Source organism: Callionymus lyra, chromosome 16 (genome assembly GCF_982586985.1).
Source record: "Callionymus lyra chromosome 16, fCalLyr1.hap1.1, whole genome shotgun sequence".
NCBI classification, from domain to species: Eukaryota; Metazoa; Chordata; class Actinopteri; order Syngnathiformes; family Callionymidae; genus Callionymus; species Callionymus lyra.
The window spans coordinates 25,954,842-25,979,843 of NC_141833.1; the positions used below are offsets into that span (position 1 = coordinate 25,954,842).

The 25,002-nt window shown below is 43.2% G+C and overlaps 5 protein-coding genes across 5 annotated transcripts; all 5 read right to left on the reverse strand.

Moving 5' to 3' along the window:
* Nucleotides 1-9,157: 9,157 nt before the first annotated feature.
* Nucleotides 9,158-10,831, reverse strand: LOC148064283 (7-alpha-hydroxycholest-4-en-3-one 12-alpha-hydroxylase-like). Its single transcript, XM_087810935.1, has one exon. The coding sequence runs from the start codon at nt 10,829-10,831 to the stop codon at nt 9,305-9,307; it is 1,527 nt and encodes a 508-aa protein (XP_087667061.1). The 3' UTR covers nt 9,158-9,304.
* Nucleotides 10,832-16,792: 5,961 nt separating this feature from the next.
* LOC148064284 (5-beta-cholestane-3-alpha,7-alpha-diol 12-alpha-hydroxylase-like) lies at nt 16,793-18,340 on the reverse strand. Its single transcript, XM_087810968.1, has one exon. The coding sequence runs from the start codon at nt 18,317-18,319 to the stop codon at nt 16,793-16,795; it is 1,527 nt and encodes a 508-aa protein (XP_087667094.1). The 5' UTR covers nt 18,320-18,340.
* Nucleotides 18,341-20,741: 2,401 nt separating this feature from the next.
* On the reverse strand, nt 20,742-22,289 carry LOC148064285 (7-alpha-hydroxycholest-4-en-3-one 12-alpha-hydroxylase-like). The gene has a single exon (XM_087811130.1). The coding sequence runs from the start codon at nt 22,266-22,268 to the stop codon at nt 20,742-20,744; it is 1,527 nt and encodes a 508-aa protein (XP_087667256.1). The 5' UTR covers nt 22,269-22,289.
* A 968-nt stretch (nt 22,290-23,257) lies between these two features.
* Nucleotides 23,258-23,984, reverse strand: LOC148064286 (7-alpha-hydroxycholest-4-en-3-one 12-alpha-hydroxylase-like). The gene has a single exon (XM_087810387.1). The coding sequence runs from the start codon at nt 23,981-23,983 to the stop codon at nt 23,258-23,260; it is 726 nt and encodes a 241-aa protein (XP_087666513.1). The 5' UTR covers nt 23,984.
* Nucleotides 23,985-24,798, reverse strand: LOC148064287 (5-beta-cholestane-3-alpha,7-alpha-diol 12-alpha-hydroxylase-like). Its single transcript, XM_087810389.1, has 3 exons — nt 24,551-24,798; nt 24,104-24,472; nt 23,985-24,048 (listed from the first exon to the last, which is right to left on the reverse strand). The coding sequence occupies exons 1-3, from the start codon at nt 24,796-24,798 to the stop codon at nt 23,985-23,987; spliced, it is 681 nt and encodes a 226-aa protein (XP_087666515.1).
* Nucleotides 24,799-25,002: the final 204 nt, after the last annotated feature.

Sequence of the window (25,002 nt, forward strand, 5' to 3'; positions counted from 1 at the left end):
AGATCCCTATCTCCTTGACTCGGTCCCCTGTTATGGACTTGGTGGCAGCCTGACGGTCTGGGGGTCCTCCGTCGCCCGGCCTGGCCCCGGGGCCCTATCCCCTGACTGGTTCTTCTGGCTGCCCCTCTGCCCCGGTGCCTGCGCCTGGTGCCTCCCCCTCTCTGCTTCCTCGGTCGTCCTCGCCTGTGCTTGCCCTCTCGCGCCCCCGGTGGTGGTCCGCCTTCTCGCTGGTGTTTGGAGTCGGCTCTGGTGGTTATCTCGCCTGCCGGGTCCTGGTCTCCCGCGGGTTCCTGCCGCGGCTTGGGCCCCTGTGTCTGGATCTGCTGTGCTAGGTATGTGCCCTCTGGCCTGGCTATTTCAACCTCCCCCCCCCCTCTCCCCTCTATATATCTTCACCCGTCACCGGAGTCTGTATACCTGTGTATTGTATACATTTGTCCCAAACCCACACCTTTTTATTTCTCTCCCGGAGCCCCAGGGATCCACCTCTAGAGCTGCTGCTGATCCAGGGATCCACCTCCAGAGCTGTTGCTGATCCAGGGATCCACCTCCAGAGCTGTTGCTGATCCAGGGATCCACCTCCAGAGCTGCTGCTGATCCAGGATCTTCACCACGTCATCAGATCCCGAGTTCTCTCCAGCACCCCCATGGACCCTCCTACACTCTCCTCTTTTCTCTCACTATATCCTCCCTCACTCCTCTCCTTATCCATCTGTCTACCCCCCCATCTTTCCTCCCAGCCGGTCAAAGCGGCAGGCCGTCAACAATGAGTCTGGTTCCGCTCGAGGTTTCTGCCTTCTAAAAGGAAGTTTTTCCTCGCCATTGCTCACTTTACAGCTCACTGTACAGTGTTTTGTTTCTTGCTCTTTGTTGAATTGCTGGGATCTATTTTTCCTTAATCAACTGTAGTCTTATTTCAACTGTATAGTGTCTTGAGATAACTTTGTTATGATAAGACACTTTAAATAAAATTGAATTGAATTGAATTGAACTATAATCAAACAATTTTCAACTATAATCAAACTATTTTCAACTATAATCAAACAATTTTCAACTACAATCAAACAATTTTCAACTATAATCAAACAATTTTCAACTATTTTCAACTATAATCAAACAATTTTCAACTACAATCAAACTATTTTCAACTACAATCAAACTATTTTCAACTATAATCAAACAATTTCCAACTATAATCAAACAATTTTCAACTATAATCAAACAATTTTCAACTATAATCAAACAATTTTCTACTATAATCAAACAATTTTCTACTATAATTTATGTAATTCTCTATTCATGGTCGATGTTGTTTTATAATGTTGACTCTATTATGTCCTTTGATCAGTTATATGTGCATTGATGGTTCAAACGTAAAGAAGGTGTTTAAAGTTAAAATCGTTCATGTTTAGATTCATATGTTATTAAAGAAGCTAAACATCATGTGATAATAAAACCCTTCACTTCTGAGCATCTAAAGAAGCCAAATATCAACACTCGTCTTGCAGAGCTCTGGGCTCTTAATCTCTGACATTATCTTCTGTGAACAGAGGCTGTCATTGGCTGATCCCGGGCGACCCCGCAGGAGCAGCAGACCTCGTCAGGGTCGACCACGGATCTGTTGAAGCTTCAGACGCCCTAATGTTGCTGACCTTCTTCAACTCCATGAACTCCTTCAGCAGCGACGCCGGCGGACGATGAATGTTTCTCTGCTGTTCACTGCAAGTGTGTCAGTATGAACACCCGCTGATAACATTCATTCATTCAAGTACCACGTATACACATGAAGTACCACGTCTACACCCGAAGTACCACGTCTAAACCCGAAGTACCACGTCTACACCCGAAGTACCATGTCTACACCCGAAGTACCACGTCTAAACCCGAAGTACCACGTCTACACATGAAGTACCACGTCTACACCCGAAGTACCACGTCTACACCCGAAGTACCACGTCTACACCCGAAGTACCACGTCTAATCCCGAAGTACCACGTCTACACCAGAAGTACCACGTCTACACCAGAAGTACCACGTCTAAACCCGAAGTACCACGTCTAAACCCGAAGTACCACGTCTACACCCGAAGTACCACGTCTACACCCGAAGTACCACGTCTACACCCGAAGTACCACGTCTACACCAGAAGTACCACGTCTACACCCGAAGTACCACGTCTACACCAGAAGCACCACGTCTACACCCGAAGTACCACGTCTACACCCGAAGTACCACATCTACACCCGAAGTACCACGTCTACACCCGAAGTACCACGTCTACACCCGAAGTACCACGTCTAAACCCGAAGTACCACGTCTACACCCAAAGTACCACGTCTACACCCGAAGTACCACGTCTAAACCCGAAGTACCACGTCTACACCCGAAGTACCACGTCTACACCCGAAGTACCACGTCTAACCCGAAGTACCACGTCTACACCCGAAGTACCACGTCTACACCCGAAGTACCATGTCTACACCCGAAGTACCACGTCTACACCAGAAGTACCACGTCTACACCCGAAGTACCACGTCTACACCAGAAGCACCACGTCTACACCCGAAGTACCACGTCTACACCCGAAGTACCACGTCTAAACCCGAAGTACCACGTCTACACCCGAAGTACCACGTCTACACCCGAAGTACCACGTCTACACCCGAAGTACCACGTCTACACCAGAAGTACCACGTCTACACCCGAAGTACCACGTCTACACCAGAAGCACCACGTCTACACCCGAAGTACCACGTCTACACCCGAAGTACCACATCTACACCCGAAGTACCACGTCTAAACCCGAAGTACCACGTCTACACCCGAAGTACCACGTCTAAACCCGAAGTACCACGTCTACACCCGAAGTACCACGTCTACACCCGAAGTACCACGTCTACACCCGAGGTACCACGTCTAAACCCGAAGTACCACGTCTACACCAGAAGTACCACGTCTACACCAGAAGTACCACGTCTACACCCGAAGTACCACGTCTACACCCGAAGTACCACGTCTAAACCCGAAGTACCACGTCTACACCCAAAGTACCACGTCTAAACCCGAAGTACCACGTCTACACCCGAAGTACCACGTCTACACCAGAAGTACCACGTCTACACCCGAAGTACCACGTCTACACCCGAAGTACCACGTCTAAACCCGAAGTACCACGTCTACACCCGAAGTACCACGTCTACACCCGAAGTACCATGTCTAATCCCGAAGTACCACGTCTACACCAGAAGTACCACGTCTACACCCGAAGTACCACGTCTAAACCCAAAGTACCACGTCTACACCCGAAGTACCACGTCTAAACCCGAAGTACCACGTCTACACCCGAAGTACCACGTCTAAACCCGAAGTACCACGTCTACACCCGAAGTACCACGTCTACACCCGAAGTACCACGTCTACACCCGAAGTACCACGTCTACACCAGAAGTACCACGTCTACACCCGAAGTACCACGTCTAAACCCGAAGTACCACGTCTACACCCGAAGTACCACGTCTAAACCCGAAGTACCACGTCTACACCCGAAGTACCACGTCTACACCCGAAGTACCACGTCTAATCCCGAAGTACCACGTCTACACCAGAAGTACCACGTCTACACCCGAAGTACCACGTCTACACCCGAAGTACCACGTCTAAACCCGAAGTACCACGTCTACACCCGAAGTACCACGTCTACACCCGAAGTACCACGTCTACACCCGAAGTACCACGTCTAATCCCGAAGTACCACGTCTACATCAGAAGTACCACGTCTACACCCGAAGTACCACGTCTAAACCCGAAGTACCACGTCTACACCCGAAGTACCACGTCTACACCCGAAGTACCACGTCTACACCCGAAGTACCACGTCTACACCCGAAGTACCACATCTACACCCGAAGTACCACGTCTAAACCCGAAGTACCACGTCTAAACCCGAAGTACCACATCTACACCCGAAGTACCACGTCTAAACCCGAAGTACCACGTCTACACCCGAAGTACCACGTCTACACCCGAAGTACCACGTCTAATCCCGAAGTACCACGTCTACACCAGAAGTACCACGTCTACACCCGAAGTACCACGTCTAAACCCGAAGTACCACGTCTACACCCGAAGTACCACGTCTAAACCCGAAGTACCACGTCTACACCCGAAGTACCACGTCTACACCCGAAGTACCACGTCTACACCCGAAGTACCACGTCTAAACCCGAAGTACCACGTCTAAACCCGAAGTACCACGTCTACACCCGAAGTACCACGTCTAAACCCGAAGTACCACGTCTACACCCGAAGTACCACGTCTACACCCGAAGTACCACGTCTACACCCGAAGTACCACGTCTACACCAGAAGTACCACGTCTACACCCGAAGTACCACGTCTACACCAGAAGTACCACGTCTACACCCGAAGTACCACGTCCACACCCGAAGTACCACATCTACACCCGAAGTACCACGTCTACACCCGAAGTACCACGTCTACACCCGAAGTACCACGTCTAAACCCGAAGTACCACGTCTACACCCGAGGTACCACGTCTAAACCCGAAGTACCACGTCTACACCAGAAGTACCACGTCTACACCAGAAGTACCACGTCTAAACCCGAAGTACCACGTCTACACCCGAAGTACCACGTCTACACCCGAAGTACCACGTCTACACCCAAAGTACCACGTCTAAACCCGAAGTACCACGTCTACACCCGAAGTACCACGTCTACACCCGAAGTACCACGTCTACACCAGAAGTACCACGTCTACACCAGAAGTACCACGTCTAAACCCGAAGTACCACGTCTACACCAGAAGTACCACGTCTACACCAGAAGTACCACGTCTACACCAGAAGTACCACGTCTACACCCGAAGTACCACGTCTACACCAGAAGTACCACATCTACACCAGAAGTACCACGTCTACACCCGAAGTACCACATCTACACCAGAAGTACCACGTCTACACCAGAAGTACCACGTCTACACCAGAAGTACCACGTCTACACCTGTAGGAGGAGGAGCCTGACTTTACTAGCAACGCACAGCGAGAAATGACCAAAATATTTAAATATATTCAAACCTAAAGTTAGAATTTAAGTCGTAGAACCATTTAAACAAAAATAAACAGTTGTTGTTTATTTTAGTAGAAATTCTAAATGGCCAGAAACAGTTGAAATAATCTTGACATTGTTTGTTCACAATGTCATTTAAAAACAACAACAATTGCAGGAGCAACAACAAACGCTTCAAGTAGTTGAGGCAGTAAATAAAGGTGATAAATGACCGGCAGAAGCCTCAGGAGTGTCTCTGACCAACCGTCTGAGGCTCTGTTTGACTTGAGGTCAACGAGCAAAGCTTTGTTTGTCAACGACCGAGAGATACTGTCAGGACACGCAGGACAGAACAAGTATTTGGGTCATTCCTGACCCACTGTTTGATCACAGGTTCAATAGCATGTTTGTTCAGTGGTTTCCACAAATAAGTGACTCTATTCCCAAAAGTCTGAAAGAACTTCTCACCTGTCCATGCAGTCGTCTTCTCGCAGGAGGTTCCGAGGTAGCTTTCAGTCAGCATCGTTTCACAGGAAGAGACGAACAAAGGGCCATTTTCCTTCAAACCCCTCTCCACCAAGTACAGGCGGGACAACCCGGAGAGCAGCATCCTACCAAAGACACCATTGTTCTCTCCTGCGTTACATCCTCACGCCGCCGTCAGCTCCTGGAATGAAGTCGTCAGTACAACACGTCTATTTTGATTCTTCTACGTTCTTTCTCTTAAGCATTCCTGATCGACTCCTGTCCACTGCAGCGAAGAAATAAGATTTGAGTTTTCCTGCGGTGTCAGACTGTGAAAAGAACAGAAACAGTTCTCACTGTACAGCCCATAGTAAGTATTTATAGAGCTTTTCCAGACCAGGGTCACAAAGCGCTGAAACAATCAAAACAATATTCAATAAAATATATACTTAAAAGATCAAGATAACACTGAGACAAACACAGGAGTCTCAGAGAATCAATCAATAGTCTGCATGAATAAAAGTGTCTTGAGATGTTTCTTGAAGGAGTCAGTAGATCATCAAACACAGAGATGTTTCTTGAAGGAGTCAGTAGATCATCAAACACAGAGATGTTTCTTGAAGGAGTCAGTAGATCATCAAACACAGATGTTTCTTGAAGGAGTCAGTAGATCATCAAACACAGAGATGTTTCTTGAAGGAGTCAGTAGATCATCAAACACAGATGTTTCTTGAAGGAGTCAGTAGATCATCAAACACAGATGTTTCTTGAAGGAGTCAGTAGATCATCAAACACAGATGTTTCTTGAAGGAGTCAGTAGATCATCAAACACAGATGTTTCTTGAAGGAGTCAGTAGATCATCAAACACAGAGATGTTTCTTGAAGGAGTCAGTAGATCATCAAACACAGAGATGTTTCTTGAAGGAGTCAGTAGATCATCAAACACAGATGTTTCTTGAAGGAGTCAGTAGATCATCAAACACAGATGTTTCTTGAAGGAGTCAGTAGATCATCAAACACAGATGTTTCTTGAAGGAGTCAGTAGATCATCAAACACAGATGTTTCTTGAAGGAGTCAGTAGATCATCAAACACAGAAATGGTTCCAAAGCTTAGGAGCAACAGTCTGGAAGGATTTTTCTCCTCTGGTCCGGAAGTTCAGGAACTATAAGTAGATTCTGATCCACAGACCTCAGAGCCCGAGCTGAGGTGTAAGTCTGGATCAGATCACTGATGGAAGGTCTGACCATGAATAGATCTGAAAGTAAGAACCAGAATTTTAAAATGATCCCGAAAGAAACTAGTCAAGAGTTTGAAGGAGAAATGTGAGTTCTTCTACTAGAGCGGCTCAGAATTCTGGCTGCAGAGTTTTGTATGAACTGCAGGCGAGACACATGCTTCTGGTTTAGACATGAAATAAACTGTTACAATAGTGTAAACGACACAAACACATTATAAGATCATGTTGTGAAATCAATCAAGTTTAGAGATTTTTCTCAGTTGAAACAGTTTGTGTCAGTTTTGTTCAATGTTGAACTAGAAACTAGACATTTACCAAATACAACACCCAGGTTTCTCAGGCTCAGTTTAACAGACTGACATAAGTCACCCAAGTACTGACTCAACCCTGAACTTTATCATCAACAATCACCAGAGTTTCAGTTTTGTCCACATTTAGCTTCAAAGTGTTTTCACTCATTGTTTGATTTCTAGCAACAATTGACTAAGTTCAGCCTCTGGGGCTCAGTTGATCAACAGAGCAGTAGAGCTGGATGTCATCAGCAAACATCCACACAACAGATACATGAGGAGAGCCATTATGAGATAGTTAAGATAGACCGAACTGGACCAACTCATACTTCCTGTAATATTTGACTAAATATACATTTTGTTTAACTCAACTGTTAGTTTTGGCCTCTTGTTTAAGTTGACTAGTGAACTTCAAATATTTAAGAACAGAAATCAAAACATTACTAAACGACAGCATGTTGCGAGTGTTGTGTAGTGTAAAAATCATCTGTTGCCGTGATCTTTCCTCATCTTAAGATAAGCCTTCATCTTCAACAAGGTTTGCTGATTTGTTCCATTCATGACGGCCGACATGTAACGGCAGGTGTGGGTCGGACTCGAGATAAAGTCGTCTTTCTAACAAGAGTTCAACGACCTTTGATAACACAAGCCGCAGGGACGTTGTTCCAGAACATACAGAGCAAGAGAAACTATCGAAACTGATGTTGTGCAAATGTCTCATAAACAAGTTACTAAAAGTCACTAAACTCTGAGGTCAGTGATCTGTTTTGTTTTTTGTACATTGATTTTCATCTTGTGACCTGAACTAATCCCTCATTTTCGTCCCTGTTTCAACAGATTTCTTTGAAAATTGAATGTGAAAAACAAGAGTTGAAAACAAAAGATTGAGATTTTTGACTAAAAACTATCATTGAGGTGGAAAAATGAATGGTTTACAAGATTAAAAAAAAAAATGTTTTCCTTTAATTGTATTATATTTTTGTTTTAATTTGAATTATAAAATGTCCTTATGCTTTTGTAATGTTCATTCTGTTTTGCTGGGGACGTAAGACAACATGTAAGTAAGTCATTGTTATTTGTGAAGATCTGTCAAGAATCCAGGGTCACAAAGCGATTTCACAACAAAACGATACACAGTTTAAATACAAACTTTAGGCAACATAGAGACGAACACAACAGCCCCGGGTAAGTTAAGAAAAGCCCGTATGAAAAGGTCTGAAGATGCTTCTTGAAGGAGTCAGTAGACTTTGACTTGTGTGGACCTCAGTCTCCATCGTTTTGTTAATGACTTATATATCAATAATAAATGTATAATATTCAAGCGAAGTACACAGTGGTGCAGTGGTTACATGTTACCCTGGGCACTCAGGTTTCCTCCCACAGTCCTAAAACCTACAGAGGTTGATTGTGAACTTGGGGAAATTGTCTGTAGGTATAAGTGTGTGTCAAAGATTGTGTGTCGTTTTGTGTCCTGCGACAGACTGGCTTCCTTTCCATGGTGTCCTCACCTCTCACCTGAAGAAACTGGGATAGACTCCAGCCCCCCCGCCCCCCACCACCACCATCTCCATTAAAGAAGAACGATGAATGAATGAATAATGTTCAAGCATAAATATTTATCTATAATATAATATCTATAATATCTATTGACATCATACCGAGATGATAAGAGTCATGGCGTGATAATGATGAAGTTCATGTTGGCGCTAATGCCCGAGAGTTTAATGTTGATACAATGCCAACATGTTACCAGGTAAAATATTAACAACATACGCCAGTCAATGTTTGCTGACCTTGACCCTTAATTGCACAGAAAAAAAAGGTTTATCAAAATAAAGATGTTTTGTTTTAATGCCGTCATAGTGTTTGTACTGCTGTGTTTTCTCGCTCCATTCATTAATTAATCCAGATGAAGACTTTCATCTGTTCCTGGACCTGCAACAACCTAAAGAAAATTCTATGGTCTTCTTTATGACTGACTTGTAAAGATAATGTAAAGGTGAGAGTGACAGTTTATGACTCGTGGTTCATTAGTTTAAACGTATAATGACCTGCTTGTGTAAATGTGTGTAGACGTGGCAAACAGACAAAAATCTCCTTTTTATAAATATTTCTTTATTAAGTTTGAGCTAAGAAAACAAAACATAGATCTTCGACCACATCAAACAAAGATATTGTCACACAGTTTTGACAACAAAATATATGGTTTAAGAGAATTGCTGTACAAATATAGCGCTGGACATTAGTATTTGAGTTTGTACCGAAACTGAACTTCTCTGTCAGGCTGCATGGAACCGAATCCCCAGCGCCTGTCGTCAATATTCGGAATCTTATCGTAAGGATTCTTCAACTCGAAGTCGAAGTAGACCAGCATAAGGAAAACAAACTGTTTCAGCTCATTTGTTGCAAAGAACCTTCCTGGACACATGGAGATCCCAGCACCCCAGGGCATGGTGTAGTACTTGACTTTCTTTCCTCCTTTGTAAAAGTCGGTTTTCTTGCTCCCGTCTGGATTGAGAAAGCGATCGTATTTGAAGGAGAGAGGGTCAGGGTGGATTTCTGGGTCAATGTGAACAGCAATGTAGGGGAACACTGCCATCCTGTCACCTTTACGGAGCAGGTATTCACGACCGTCGTACATCTTGATGCTCATGTCCTGGAGCACTGCCCTGGTGAGGAGGGGAGCAGCTGTCAGTCTGAGGGTCTCTTCGATGATGCTGTCTAGGATCGTTGCCTTCATCAGCATTTCTCGAGTCACGTCCAGTAAAGGACCATCTCCACGAACCTTCTGTCCAGATTGATTCACAACGTCATTCACTTCCTTCTTGGCAGCTTCCATGGCTTCTGGATGCTTCATGAGGTAGAGGAGGAGCCAGAACGAAGAGGGACCGGTGTTGCCCTGAGACGCCCAGAGAAGAACGAACATGTATCTGGAGATCATATCTTCGTTCATCCCCCTCTCCTCTTTGGCCTGAGACATGTCTTTAACCCATCCACTGATGTTGTCTTTGGACCTGATCTTGCTCAAGGACAAAGCGTCCCAGAAGATTTCCGATAGTCTTTGTACTTCCAACCGTTTCTGGGGGGTCAGAATCCCATAAGCCAAGTTGGGAAAGAGCTGGTCGTATTTCCTGAATTCATGGAACAAAGCTTCTGATTCGCTTCTGTCTTTCTCTTTAGCCTTTTCCTCACTTCCTTCACTTTTGTTGCCATACAGGGACAGGTAGCCAGCCCTGAACACAACATTGTAGCAGTACATGAACAGTCCATCTTCAATCCAGGTTTTCTGGTCCTCTTCAGATCTGATGTTGTGAAGCATCAGGTTCTGCAGGTTAGCTGTCATAGCCTGAGTCATGACCTCCAGTCCGTCTCCTTTCAGATGCTTGTTGCTGGATAGAATAAGGATGTCATGATCACCTTCCATCACTTGGTAGTCAAATACTCTACGGACCAGGTGAGCAGCAAACTTGTTGAAATTCAATTTTTCTCTGCTCTCTTTTGTGAAAGCTCCCAGAGAAAACGGATCCTGAAGAAAAGTCACATAGTGGCCGCCAAGCTGTATCGTGAACACATCACCATGCTTTTCTTTCATCCTCTCCAGGAATTTAAGCGTGTTTCTGCGAAACTCCAGAACATGACCCAACCATGGAAACAGCCCCTTGTCCAGAGGAGGCTCTCCGGAACGTTGCTGTCGAAAAACTCCCAACAGGTACAAACCACCAAGAGCTGCGGCAGCGATGGCAAGAAGGACTGTTAGCAGAGCCTCCATGTTTGACTTCTCTCATGAAAAGAATAGTGAGTGTTGGACTTTTAAAAAAGACTGGCTCCTCCTTTTTCTATAGATCCACAATCTCCCTCCTCTCTGGCAGAAAATCTAGTTATTGATTAATGCCTGGAAGGCATGAAACAAGATAGATAACCACAGGTTTTGTAATTCAGAAAAATCCTAAAAAAACAGCCTGATGTTAAATATCCAAACGAATGATTGAATCTGTTTGTGTCGTCATTAGACATGTTTGCTCTGCTGCACGAGCTTTGCCCTCTTCCGTGTCAAACTGCACTCCTGACTTCATTTGAAAGCACCATTGATGGGAAAGTGATACGTCGTCATATTTACCAACCACACATTATTGCTCACTCACTGATTGCTTATCATTACTTGTGATTGGAAAGAAGTGTAGGGAGTGTGAGGGAGTGGCCAAACTATTTTGGACACTTCACTGTCTGTGTTGGTCTTTTAACCTGCAGAACCAGAACTCTCACTGTTCTTAAAATGATTTGCGTACAAGGATGAATACTAATCCGCATCACATCAATGAGTGGGTAATAGTTCAATGAAATAACGTTGACCATTTGAACCTTCAGTGCGATCCGATGGTACCCCACTTCTTGCATTGACATACAAACATGACCTGACAATGACTACGAGACGTTTTGTTGGTAAAATAAATCTAAATTACTCTTTTTGTTTGTCTGTGTTGGTGCCTGTACTAAAAATAAATAATTAATAATTTTGTGCATACGTGTGTGTGTTCATGCGTTAATCAAAAACAATCAAAACACGACGTCACTTCTGTCCCGGGTCTTATACTTCGCGTCGTGGAGAGAGATGAACAATCCAGAGTGTGTCACGGGTCGTTTATTTGCCGCTTCAGGTCAAACATAATACAAGCTTTCAATTACGGTCGACCGGACGCACTTTGTCCCGGCGACTGTACAGGTCAATAGTCCCGAGAGAAAAGGTCCCGATCTGTAGAAACATCCCTATATTTTAGGCACGTCCGGAAGGTCGTCTCTTTCCGGCCAAATGGTTCTTTTAAGTTCCTTGTGTCACGATCACCCGTGAGACGAATCCTAATTTGTTTTCTTGTAATCTAATCATTCAAATGTTCTCGGGCGGGGGTTATCTTCTCTTCCGTCTTTTATCCCCCCTTTCCCGGGTGTGTCTTGCTTCGTTCTTTGATCTACGATTTAAGGTGTGATTTGCAGATAAACAGATGTTTTTAAATAACTGGTGTCGTATCTAATTCTGATCCAAGCTTGTCTTGAACCAGTGAATCAGTCTGAGTGGATGTTGATTGTGAATGTGTAGTCAACGTTTAAGCTCTTATATGAAGCGAGTAATTTATACTATTTTCATTATCTTTTAGCATTCATTTAAGTATGGCGTATATGTATATAATAATTTAAATCTAACAACTGACAAGACAACATGAATAGTTTTGCGAGGACATGCGTTTGCAATGAGAGAGAGAGAGAGAGAGAGAAAGAAAGGAGTTCTTTCTAAAATCATTGCTATGTGTAAAAGGAGTGAACTGTGTAAAGATTGTGATTTCAATATTTTCTTTTAAATAGGAAAAGAGTCAAGTTGGATTGTGAAAGATCACGGGAGGTGAAGAAGAACCCGGCAGATCCGAGTCTCTGAGAGTGAGAGAGATACTTTATGAAGACATCATTGTTTATCTCTTTAGAAGGAAGTCCAAATGATGACTCCCTTCAAATACTGACGATGATGTGACTCACTAACAGGTAGTTCCTAGTAATATGGCTTCTATCCTCCAGGAACAGAAAGCATCACATCTCACTGCTTATTGCTGGCTTAGATACACAACAGTCTTGTCTAGTGTATCTCATGTTACAGTGACAACCTGTAACATTCTTTTCCTTTGATGAAGAACATTGTGCTGTGCCTTCATTGCACTGATTCACATGACGACGAGGGTGTGCTTGTGAAAAACCTTTTAAGATCTTATTTGCTGCTCTGACAGCGTAAAGCATGGGACCTTCTACTTCCGGTGAGCCTTTGATCGGCTGCTAGAACGTGAGCTCCTGCAATAATTGCCAAAAACAGTCGTTTTAACGACTACTTGTCTGGATATTATGTTCATATCACTAAAGATGTGTCTCAAGCATCTCGGATCTATGATCGTGATGCTCTTTTCAACATCAGAGAGGCGATGGAGGACTTCACTCGTGACCGTTACCAACGTCCCGTGAGTTTCCCACCTCTGCTTCTAATCGACTCGGACTCTGCGGAATATCGTTTGATCTCTCGGGTACCGGGCGATTTCCACAAGAGACCGAGAAGGAGATCCGGAGTACAGGTCAGGATGAGACGCGCAGTCGCGGTCGCTAGGAAGAACTCTGACGTCATCGGACGTCATCGATGTTTGATCGACATTCCTCTCACTGAAGAGTGTGACGACACGTCAGCGCTGCCATTTTTCATTTCCTCTCTTTAATTCGGCTTTTACAACCGAGTTGAATGTGAGTGACAGCCGTCAACCACGTGACCGCTGCTGTTCTCTTCAAAAGATCCCGCTCTGCGCGCCTGTCTGACGCGGCGTCATCAGTGACGTCATCGGTGCTGAATGTGGGACTTCTGAATGTTCGCTCCATTACTAATAAATCCTTTACTCTTAATGATCTTGAGAGTTAATTTTGATTTATTATGTCTTTCTGAGACTTGGCAGAGAGAGGAAGAGTTTATTCATCTGAACAATTTCTGTCCAGTAGGGATCGCTGTCCTGGGGAAGCCTCGACTCTCTGGTCGTGGGGGACGTCTTGCTACAGTTTTTAGGGAGAGCAGTTCTTGCAAAGTGATTCAGACACAGGAATTCACTTCTTTTGAGTCTCAGATGATCTTGGTTGGTTCTACAAGACCTTTCTATTGTGTGTCAATCTACCGCCCGCCTGGTCCTGCTGTTCTTGAAAGACTTCAGTGACTTCTTATCTTCCATTATTCAAATGGAATCTGTTCTTATTCTTGGAGACTTTATTCTTCATGTTGATGACATCACATCTTGCTCTGCTCAAGAACTTTTAACTTTAACAGAAGCCTTTAATTTTGAGCAACATGTTTCTGAACCCACTCACCAAAAAGGCCACACTTAGTTTTTACTCTTGGCCTTGACATTTCTAATGTATCTGTACATGATGTCCATCTGAGTGATCATTCTATTGTCTTGTTTAATCTGGACTTCATCCCTGAACCTAAGCCTTTGAAAGTTAGGTCTCAGAGATGTGTCATCTCAGCCGATACTGCAGACAGTTTTTCTGCTACGTTTGACCCTCTCTCCTTTGATGACTGCCCAGACGTGGACAGTTTGATTCACTGTTTCACTGATCATTGTGTTGAAATACTGGATCAAGTGGCACCTGTTAAATTGAACTTGAAAATTCAAAAAAATGTTGCCCTTGGACAAATGAAGATCTCCTGAGTCTGAAGAGACTTTGTCGAAAGACTGAGCGTCTCTGGAAGTCCACTAAACTTGAGGTGCACAGACTTCACTCAAAAAAACAAACAATTTCCCGAAGGAGAACTCCTGAGGGATCAATAAAGTTCTACCTTACCTTACCTAACCTTACTTCACCTCAGGGATCTGAAGTCTTCTTACAATGAGATGGTGGAAACTGCTAGATCTGATTACATCAGAAAAAGTGTAGCAACAAATAAGAAAAACCCCAAAGTGTTGTATGACACGATTAATTCTCTCGTGTCTCCTGCTCCTCAAATCACGCCTGTCTTCTGTGAAGCTGACAGCAATGCATTGTTGAGATTTTTCATTGACAAAATTAAATTGATCAAAGAGAAAATCTCCCTTTTGTGTGGAACCCCTACTGTCTCTGAGCCCCTCTCCTCCTCTTGGTCTTCCTTCACTGCTGTATCTTTGGATGATATTTCGGCACTAGTGAACAAGATGAAACTCTCCTCTTGCTCAGATGACATCCTTCCTTGTAGGCTTTTTATAAAAGTATTTGATGTTATTGGCCCCTGGGTTACCAATATGGTGAACCTCTCCCTTTCCACAGGGTTTTTTCCAAATGCATTTAAACCAGGCTCCTCCTTACATCAGTGATCTGATCCAGCCTTACACCCCAGCTCGGGCTCTGAGGTCTGTGGATCAGAATCTACTGATGGTTCCACGCACACAGTTCAGGACCAGAGGAGAGAAATCCTTCCAGGCTGTTGCTCCTAAGCTTTGGAACGATCTTCTCTCTCTTTGTGCTTGATGGATCTACTGACTCCTTTAAGAAACATCTTAAGAAGTTTTTATTTGTTAAGGCTTTTCCTTGATTTTCTGGAACTCCTGTTGTGTTATCAGTTTTATCTTGATCTTTAAAGTACAGTATATACTTAATTGAATATTGCTTTGATTGTTTAAGCGCATTGTGACCCTGGTCTGGAAAAGCGCTATATAAATAAAAATTACTTACTTACTTACTTACCTCTAGGACCTCACGTGGACAACACGGTGTAACCCTTACAAATAAAATGTTTTCCAAGTTTCGGAACCAGGTGATTACCACACCTTATTGAGACGCTTAGAGGTCGGGCTTGGAGACTCTGCTGGTTGAGACCATTTCTGGAGTGCTCACCTACCACAAGGCTGGAAATGTCTGAGAAGGGGAACGTGGTCCACGCATCACACTGCATGATTGTCCCACCGCCAGATGGCATCACTTCTGGACCGCGATTCTCCAACTCACAACCGTCTACACAACATTGCTCTGATGATCAATGATCTACAATGAATTCTTCAAAACATTCCTCTGATGATCAATATACTACAACGAGTTCAACATGAAATTGTCCTGAGGATTAAAGAAGAACACAAAGTAAGTTCATCTGCTGAGGACTTCACTTAATAAGAGACCCACACAAACACATACACACAGTCTCTCCCTGTAACACATTTACACACAGGTTAAGTCCTGGTAATCCGTGACCCATAGCCACTGAAAACTCAAAGCTGTGTTTGGCCAAAGGAAACCGATCTACGTTGGACAACGAGAGATCCTGAATGACTGGATACGTCTTGTGAAATTGCATGATGAGAGACTCCACACGTTTTCCCTCGCGGACGTAACCAAAAGATACTACAAAGGGAAAACAAGAATAATGACTAGTCACTTATAGATGGTGATATATTTTGCTTTATTGTTGAAGGTTTTTAACATGCAAATATTGATGAAGAGAAGGAAAAGAAGATGGGAAAGTTATCATATTAACCAAACACACAGTTATTCTCTCGCCGATTGTTTTGATTATCAATGTTTGTGCTGGGAAAGATGAGAGGGAGTACGGATGACTTCACTGCAGGTGAAAATCTCTGAAGGAATGTATGCTGGTTCAGCCAAGAACAACAATCATTTATTAAAGTGTCCATTTGTTTAAAACCTTTCAAGTAAGATAACCAACATCGTGTGTAACTGCAACCAGTTCTTTGCTTAAGAGAGAAGTCAGACTGGGATCTAAAATATGTGTGTATTACCCTCTTGCTGAAAGTAAAACTACTGAATTTAAATTTGGATCAAATCCTCACCTGACAACTTTGTTATGATTTATTATATATTTTGGCTGTTGTGCATAATTAGGTTTTGTGTCTTTATAATACAACTGCAACTTGAACCTTTGGCATTACATTCAGTACGCACAAAATGCAAAAATACTGGGCCAAAATTAAAGATACAAACTCTTAAATTAAATTCTGGGGATTATATTATACATTTGTGAAATAATATTTCATTAAAAAATATATATTATTTCAAAGTTTCAAATGTGTGTGTGCAACTTCATAGCCTTTCACTCTACACATGTGTGTAAAAAAACATATTTATTGTGAAACAATGGAAAGAAAAAGGAGAGATATTGTAAAAGTCTGTTTTCGATACATAATATTTAATCTGGAAGTAAAAATGGGAAAAGAAGGAAGGTTTAAAAAACCATTTAATATTTGAGTTTGTACCGAAATTGAACCTCTCTGTCAGGCTGCATTGTTCCGAAGCCGAATCGTCGGACATCAAATTCCGGGATCTTCTCCTCAGGATTCTTCAACTCGAAGTCGAAGTAGACCAGCATAAGGAAAACAAACTGTTTCAGCTCATTTGTGGCAAAGAACCTTCCTGGACACATGGAGATCCCAGCACCCCAGGGCATGGTGTAGTACTTGACTTTCTTTCCTCCTTTGTAAAAGTCGGTTTTCTTGCTCCCATCTGGATTGAGAAAGCGATCGTATTTGAAGGAGAGAGGGTCAGGGTGGATTTCTGGGTCAATGTGAACAGCAATGTAGGGGAACACTGCCATCCTGTCACCTTTACGGAGCAGGTATTCATGACCGTCGGACATCTTGATGCTCATGTCCTGGAGCACTGCCCTGGTGAGGAGGGGAGCAGCTGTCAGTCTGAGGGTCTCTTCGATGATGCTGTCTAGGATCGTTGCCTTCATCAGCATTTCTCGAGTCACGTCCAGTAAAGGACCATCTCCACGAACCTTCTTTCCAGATTGATTCACAATGTCATTCACTTCCTTCTTGGCAGCTTCCATGGCTTCTGGATGCTTCATGAGGTAGAGGAGGAGCCAGAACGAAGAGGGACCGGTGTTGCCCTGAGACGCCCAGAGAAGCACGAACATGTATCTGGCGATCATGTCTTCGTTCATCCCTCTCTCTTCTCGGGCCTGATACATGTCTTTAACCCATCCACTGATGTTGTCTTTGGACCTGATCTTGCTCAAGGACAAAGCGTCCCAGAAGATTTCCGATAGTCTTTGTACTTCCAACCGTTTCTGGGGGGTCAGAATCCCATAAGCCAAGTTGGGGAAGAGCTGGTCGTATTTCCTGAATTCATGGAACAAAGCTTCTGATTCGCTTCTGTCTTTCTCTTTAGCCTTTTCCTCACTTCCTTCACTTTTGTTGCCATACAGGGACAGGTAGCCAGCCCTGAACACAACATTGTAGCAGTACATGAACAGTCCATCCTCAATCCAGGTTTTCTGGTCCTCTTCAGATCTGATGTTGTGAAGCATCAGGTTCTGCAGGTTAGCTGTCATAGCCTGAGTCATGACCTCCAGTCCGTCTCCTTTCAGGTGCTTGTTGCTGGAGATGAGGAGAACACTATGATAATCTTCTTTGGAAAAATAACTGAAAACTCTGGAAAGAAGTTGACATGAAAACACGTGAAAATTCAACTTTGCTTGACTCTCTTTTGTGAAAGCCCCCAAAGAAAACGGATCCTGAAGAAAAGTCACATAGTGGCCGCCAAGCTGTATCGTGAACACATCACCGTGCTTTTCTTTCATCCTCTCCAGGAATTTAAGCGTGTTTCTGCGGAACTCCAGAACATGACCCAACCATGGAAACAGCCCCTTGTCCAGAGGAGGCTCTCCGGAACGTTGCTGTCGGAAAACTCCCAACAGGTACAAACCACCAAGAGCTGCGGCAGCGATGGCAAGAAGGACTGTTAGCAGAGCCTCCATGTTTGACTCCGAGTTGAAAAACTTGACTTTTTATACTGATCTAATCGTCCTGTTTTCCCATGATTCAACACATCCTGCAGCAAGGAGGCTATAAAAAAAGGTTTGTATTGTCACGTCTCACTTCTCTGCAAACAAAATTGTTCAGTTTGACTAATGCTTGACACCTCATTACTCTGCAGCCACATTTACTTTTTTAATCACACGTATAATGTCTCCACCAACTTCACAGAATTCGTCAGAATGCATTCACTGTTTTCTACTGGTAACATTTTGTAAAAAGAAAGCAAACATCTTATTAAAACAAGGATTTTAATGTTTGATCATGTAATGATATTTTAATATTTGGTGCTTCGGTCAATGACCAGATCTTTGTTGTTCTCAGCTGGTTGGGTTCATTTACGAAAAGTGCCATAAATCACGTTTGAGGTCATTGTTTTGACCACGACCCATGTTCCTCATCTACAACACTGCCCATCCCCAGAACTCACATGGTATAAAACACAAATTAAACAATCATGTATTATTTCTTCATTCTGGTTGTGCTTTTTATTTCTAGATGCACAATATAAATGAAATCAGCATAAGTCAAATCTCTGGGTAAGTTATAAAAAAGACAGCTGGGATTCTAACTGCTGTGTCCAAAATGTCAAGCCTACTAAAGCACCACTGAGTAGAGACAAAACATAGATGTGAATAATATAGAAGCAAAATCGAATTAAAAATGAAAGTGTAATGCAACAAGAAAATTAAAGACTACAATAAGAACGATATTTCAAGTAATCTAAGAAGACTTTCTTACTTGAACTCAAATCTTAAATCTAACCCTCACTTAAGGTCAATTTAACAAGTTTCCATACGAAACATTACTTAGTTTAAAATATTAGTTTGTACCAAAAATGGACTTCTTTCGGGATTGTTTGCCTTTATCAGAATTTCTCGGGTCACGTCTATATTGAGAACATCTGCACGAACCTTCTGTCCAGATTGATTCACGATGTCATTCACTTCCTTGTTGGCAGCTTCCATGGCTTCTGGATGCTTCATACCATGTTAGCTGTCAAAGAGACATGTTCAGGTTATCAGCTTTCATGTGGTTGTTGCTGGACAGAACTAGGTTGTTAAGATCACCTTCTACCACTTGGAAGTCATACACTCTACAGACCAATTGATCAGAAAATGTGTTGAAATCTATGTTTTTCCCCTTTTGTGAAAGCCCCCCAAGAAAATGTATCTTGAAGAAAATTCACGTAATGCTCGCCCAGCTGTATCGTAAACACATTACTGTCATTCTTTCATCCTCTCCAGGAATTTCAATGTTTTTTCGACAGAACTCGAGAACATGACCCAACCATGGAAACAGCCCCTTGTCCAGAGGAGGCTCTCCGGTAAAACTCCCAACAGGTACAAACCACCAAGAGCTGCGACAGTGATGACAAGAAGGACTGTTAGCAGAGCCTCCATGTTTGACTCCGAGTTGAAAAACTTGACTTTTTATACTGATCTACTCGTCCTGTTTTCCCATCATTCAACACATCCTGCAGCGAGGAGGCTATAAAAAATAGTTTGACCTCATGACTTTCCTAATAATTATGGATACAGTTTATACATATTGTTCATGTGCTCCACGGATATTAAAGGACATTAGCAAGAGGACTGTGGCCAGGCTGCAGGGCTGAAACCTTTGACCCGGCATCCAAAGTGGGTCCTCAAATTTGTGAACACAAAAATTGTCCAAATGTTTTACCTAAAATACAGGGTTTCATAATAATTTGCTAGATTGACATTTTAAATGAGCCTCAGTTTATCTATGCCTGGAAAATTCCTGAACGTCACGATTTAGTTTTTACCAAACACAACAATGTCTCCATCTACTGCCCATCAGAATACCTACACTGTCTTCCACTGGTTAAAGTGTAATAATACATCTAACGATATTTATTTTTGTGAGTGTAGAGTCACACCACAGGTGCCCTAATAACAGTTATATATTTAAAATAACAATGATGATTAAGAAATTAGTTTTGAAAAAGAAATGTAACGTGTGATATCAGAAAAGACACCAGATGTTTTAAGAAGCCGCCTCTTTATTGACAGTTTGAAACAAGTACAGCTGAGTAAGACAATCTTTCACTTCACGCGTGTGCCAGTGTTTGTTTGTGATAAATACATACATTAACATCCTTATAGTGACACCATGTAAAGAATAAGTGCAGAGATTATAGGTACTTTAGACAATATGTGATCTTTATTCTCAAGGTAAAATCAAATGAAGAATGAAAGTTTAAAGCAAGAAGAACCAAAAGACTAAAATAGGAAAATGTATTTAAGGTAATCTGACGTTACTTTTTTACTTGAATGTCAATTAAAAACAAATCTGACACTCAAGATCAGTTGAACTAATTGAAGTCTAAAACATTTTAGTTTAATATTTAAGTTTGTACCGAAACTGGACGTCTTTCTCAGGATGAATTGTTCCGAAGCCGAATCGTCGGACATCAAATTCCGGGATCTTCTCCTCAGGATTCTTCAACTCGAAGTCGAAGTAGACCAGCAAAAGGAAAACAAACTGTTTCAGCTCATTTGTGGCAAAGAACCTTCCTGGACACATGGTGATCCCAGCACCCCAGGGCATGGTGTAGTACTTGACTTTCTTTCCTCCTTTGTAAAAGTCGGTTTTCTTGCTCCCGTCTGGATTGAGAAAGCGATCGTATTTGAAGGAGAGAGGGTCAGGGTGGATTTCTGGGTCAATGTGAACAGCAATGAAGGGGAACACTGACATCCTGTCACCTTTACGGAGCAGGTATTCACGACCGTCGGACATCTTGATGCTCATGTCCTGGAGCACTGCCCTGGTGAGGAGGGGAGCAGTTGTCAGTCTGATGGTCTCTTCGATGATGCTGTCTAGGATCGTTGCCTTCATCAGCATTTCTCGAGTCACGTCCAGTAAAGGACCATCTCCACGAACCTTCTGTCCAGATTGACTCACAATGTCATTCACTTCCTTCTTGGCAGCTTCCATGGCTTCTGGATGCCTCATGAGGTAGAGGAGGAGCCAGAACGAAGAGGGACCGGTGTTGCCCTGAGACCCCCAGAGAAGCACGAACATGTATCTGGAGATCATATCTTCGTTCATCCCTCTCTCTTCTCGGGCCTGATACATGTCTTTAACCCATCCACTGATGTTGTCTTTGGACCTGATCTTTCTCAAGGACAAAGCGTCCCAGAAGATTTCCGATAGTCTTTTTACTTCCAACCGTTTCTGGGGGGTCAGAATCCCATAAGCCAAGTTGGGGAAGAGCTGGTCGTATTTCCTGAATTCATGGAACAAAGCTTCTGATTCGCTTCTGTCTTTCTCTTTAGCCTTTTCCTCACTTCCTTCACTTTTGTTGCCATACAGGGACAGGTAGCCAGCCCTGAACGCAACATTGTAGCAGTACATGAACAGTCCATCTTCAATCCAGGTTTTCTGGTCCTCTTCAGATCTGATGTTGTGAAGCATCAGGTTCTGCAGGTTAGCTGTCATAGCCTGAGTCATGACCTCCAGTCCGTCTCCTTTTAGATGCTTGTTGCTGGATAGAATAAGGATGTCATGATCACCTTCCATCACTTGGTAGTCAAATACTCTACGGACCAGGTGAGCAGCATACTTGTTGAAATTCAATTTTTCTCTGCTCTCTTTTGTGAAAGCTCCCAGAGAAAACGGATCCTGAAGAAAAGTCACATAGTGGCCGCCAAGCTGTATCGTGAACACATCACCGTGCTTTTCTTTCATCCTCTCCAGGAATTTAAGCGTGTTTCTGCGGAACTCCAGAACATGACCCAACCATGGAAACAGCCCCTTGTCCAGAGGAGGCTCTCCGGAACGTTGCTGTCGGAAAACTCCCAACAGGTACAAACCACCAAGAGCTGCGGCAGCGATGGCAAGAAGGACTGTTAGCAGAGCCTCCATGTTTGACTCCGAGTTGAAAAACTTGACTTTTTATACTGATCTACTCGTCCTGTTTTCCCACCATTCAACACATCCTGCAGCGAGGAGGCTAAAAAAAATGGTTTGTTTTGGCACATCTCACTTCTCTGCAAACAATTAATACATTGTTTGACCTCATGACTTTCCTAATAATTATGGATACAGTTTATACATATTGTTCATGTGCTCCACGGATATTAAAGGACATTAGCAAGAGGACTGTGGCCAGGCTGCAGGGCTGAAACCTTTGACCCGGCATCCAAAGTGGGTCCTCAAATTTGTGAACACAAAAATTGTCCAAATGTTTTACCTAAAATACAGGGTTTCATAATAATTTGCTAGATTGACATTTTAAATGAGCCTCAGTTTATCTATGTCTGGAAAATTCCTGAACGTCACGATTTAGTTTTTATCAAACACAACAATGTCTCCATCTACTGCCCATCAGAATACTTACACTGTCTTCCACTGGTTAAAGTGTAATAATACATCTATGATATTTATTTTGTGAGTGTAGAGTCACACCACAGGTGCCCTAATAACAGTTATATATTTAAAATAACAATGATGATTAAGAAATTAGTTTTGAAAAAGAAATGTAACGTGTGATATCAGAAAAGACACCAGATGTTTTAAGAAGCCGCCTCTTTATTGACAGTTTGAAACAAGTACAGCTGAGTAAGACAATCTTTCACTTCACGTGTGTGCCAGTGTTTGTTTGTGATAAATACATACATTAACATCCTTATAGTGACACCATGTAAAGAATAAGTGCAGAGATTATAGGTACTTTAGACAATATGTGATCTTTATTCTCAAGGTAAAATCAAATGAAGAATGAAAGTTTAAAGCAAGAAGAACCAAAAGACTAAAATAGGAAAATGTATTTAAGGTAATCTGACGTTACTTTTCTATTTGAATGTCAATTAAAAAAAAATCTGACACTCAAGATCAGTTGAACTAATTGAAGTCTAAAACATTTTAGTTAAATATTTAAGTTTGTACCGAAACTGGACGTCTTTCTCGGGATGAATCGTTCCGAAGCCGAATCGTCGGACATCAAATTCCGGGATCTTCTCCTCAGGATTCTTCAACTCGAAGTCGAAGTAGACCAGCATAAGGAAAACAAACTGTTTCAGCTCATTTGTGGCAAAGAACCTTCCTGGACACATGGAGATCCCAGCACCCCAGGGCATGGTGTAGTACTTGACTTTCTTTCCTCCTTTGTAAAAGTCGGTTTTCTTGCTCCCGTCTGGATTGAGAAAGCGATCGTATTTGAAGGAGAGAGGGTCAGGGTGGATTTCTGGGTCAATGTGAACAGCAATGTAGGGGAACACTGACATCCTGTCACCTTTACGGAGCAGGTATTCACGACCGTCAGACATCTTGATGCTTATGTCCTGGAGCACTGCCCTGGTGAGGAGGGGAGCAGCTGTCAGTCTGAGGGTCTCTTCGATGATGCTGTCTAGGATCGTTGCCTTCATCAGCATTTCTCGAGTCACGTCCAGTAAAGGACCATCTCCACGAACCTTCTGTCCAGATTGATTCACAACGTCATTCACTTCCTTCTTGGCAGCTTCCATGGCTTCCGGATGCCTCATGAGGTAGAGGAGGAGCCAGAACGAAGAGGGACCGGTGTTGCCCTGAGACGCCCAGAGAAGCACGAACATGTATCTGGCGATCATGTCTTCGTTCATCTCATCTCTTCTCGGGCCTGATACATGTCTTTAACCCATCCACTGATGTTGTCTTTGGACCTGATCTTTCTCAAGGACAAAGCGTCCCAGAAGATTTCCGATAGTCTTTGTACTTCCAACCGTTTCTGGGGGGTCAGAATCCCATAAGCCAAGTTGGGGAAGAGCTGGTCGTATTTCCTGAATTCATGGAACAAAGCTTCTGATTCGCTTCTGTCTTTCTCTTTAGCCTTTTCCTCACTTCCTTCACTTTTGTTGCCATACAGGGACAGGTAGCCAGCCCTGAACACAACATTGTAGCAGTACATGAACAGTCCATCCTCAATCCAGGTTTTCTGGTCCTCTTCAGATCTGATGTTGTGAAGCATCAGGTTCTGCAGGTTAGCTGTCATAGCCTGAGTCATGACCTCCAGTCCGTCTCCTTTCAGGTGCTTGTTGCTGGAGATGAGGAGAACACTATGATAATCTTCTTTGGAAAAATAACTGAAAACTCTGGAAAGAAGTTGACATGAAAACACGTGAAAATTCAACTTTGCTTGACTCTCTTTTGTGAAAGCCCCCAAAGAAAACGGATCCTGAAGAAAAGTCACATAGTGGCCGCCAAGCTGTATCGTGAACACATCACCGTGCTTTTCTTTCATCCTCTCCAGGAATTTAAGCGTGTTTCTGCGGAACTCCAGAACATGACCCAACCATGGAAACAGCCCCTTGTCCAGAGGAGGCTCTCCGGAACGTTGCTGTCGGAAAACTCCCAACAGGTACAAACCACCAAGAGCTGCGGCAGCGATGGCAATAAGGACTGTTAGCAGAGCCTCCATGTTTGACTCCGAGTTGAAAAACTTGACTTTTTATACTGATCTACTCGTCCTGTTTTCCCATCATTCAACACATCCTGCAGCAAGGAGGCTATAAAAAAATGTTTGTATTGTCACGTCTCACTTCTCTGCAAACAAAATTGTTCAGTTTGACTAATGCTTGACACCTCATTACTCTGCAGCCACATTTACTTTTTTAATCACACG

Excerpts from the sequence above, each read along its gene's own strand:
- LOC148064285 (XM_087811130.1), bottom strand. The coding sequence starts at position 22,268 with ATGGAGGCTCTGCTAACAGTCCTTCTTGCCATCGCTGCCGCAGCTCTT.
- LOC148064283 (XM_087810935.1), bottom strand. The coding sequence starts at position 10,831 with ATGGAGGCTCTGCTAACAGTCCTTCTTGCCATCGCTGCCGCAGCTCTT.
- LOC148064286 (XM_087810387.1), bottom strand. The coding sequence starts at position 23,983 with ATGAACGAAGACATGATCGCCAGATACATGTTCGTGCTTCTCTGGGCG.
- LOC148064284 (XM_087810968.1), bottom strand. The coding sequence starts at position 18,319 with ATGGAGGCTCTGCTAACAGTCCTTCTTGCCATCGCTGCCGCAGCTCTT.
- LOC148064287 (XM_087810389.1), bottom strand. The coding sequence starts at position 24,798 with ATGGAGGCTCTGCTAACAGTCCTTATTGCCATCGCTGCCGCAGCTCTT. Across the intron at positions 24,473-24,550 it reads GTGACTTTTCTTCAGGATCC|AGTTTTCAGTTATTTTTCCA; the intron begins GTTTTCTTTGGG and ends ACTTCTTTCCAG. Across the intron at positions 24,049-24,103 it reads ATTCTGACCCCCCAGAAACG|ATCAGGTCCAAAGACAACAT; the intron begins GTTGGAAGTACA and ends TCCTTGAGAAAG.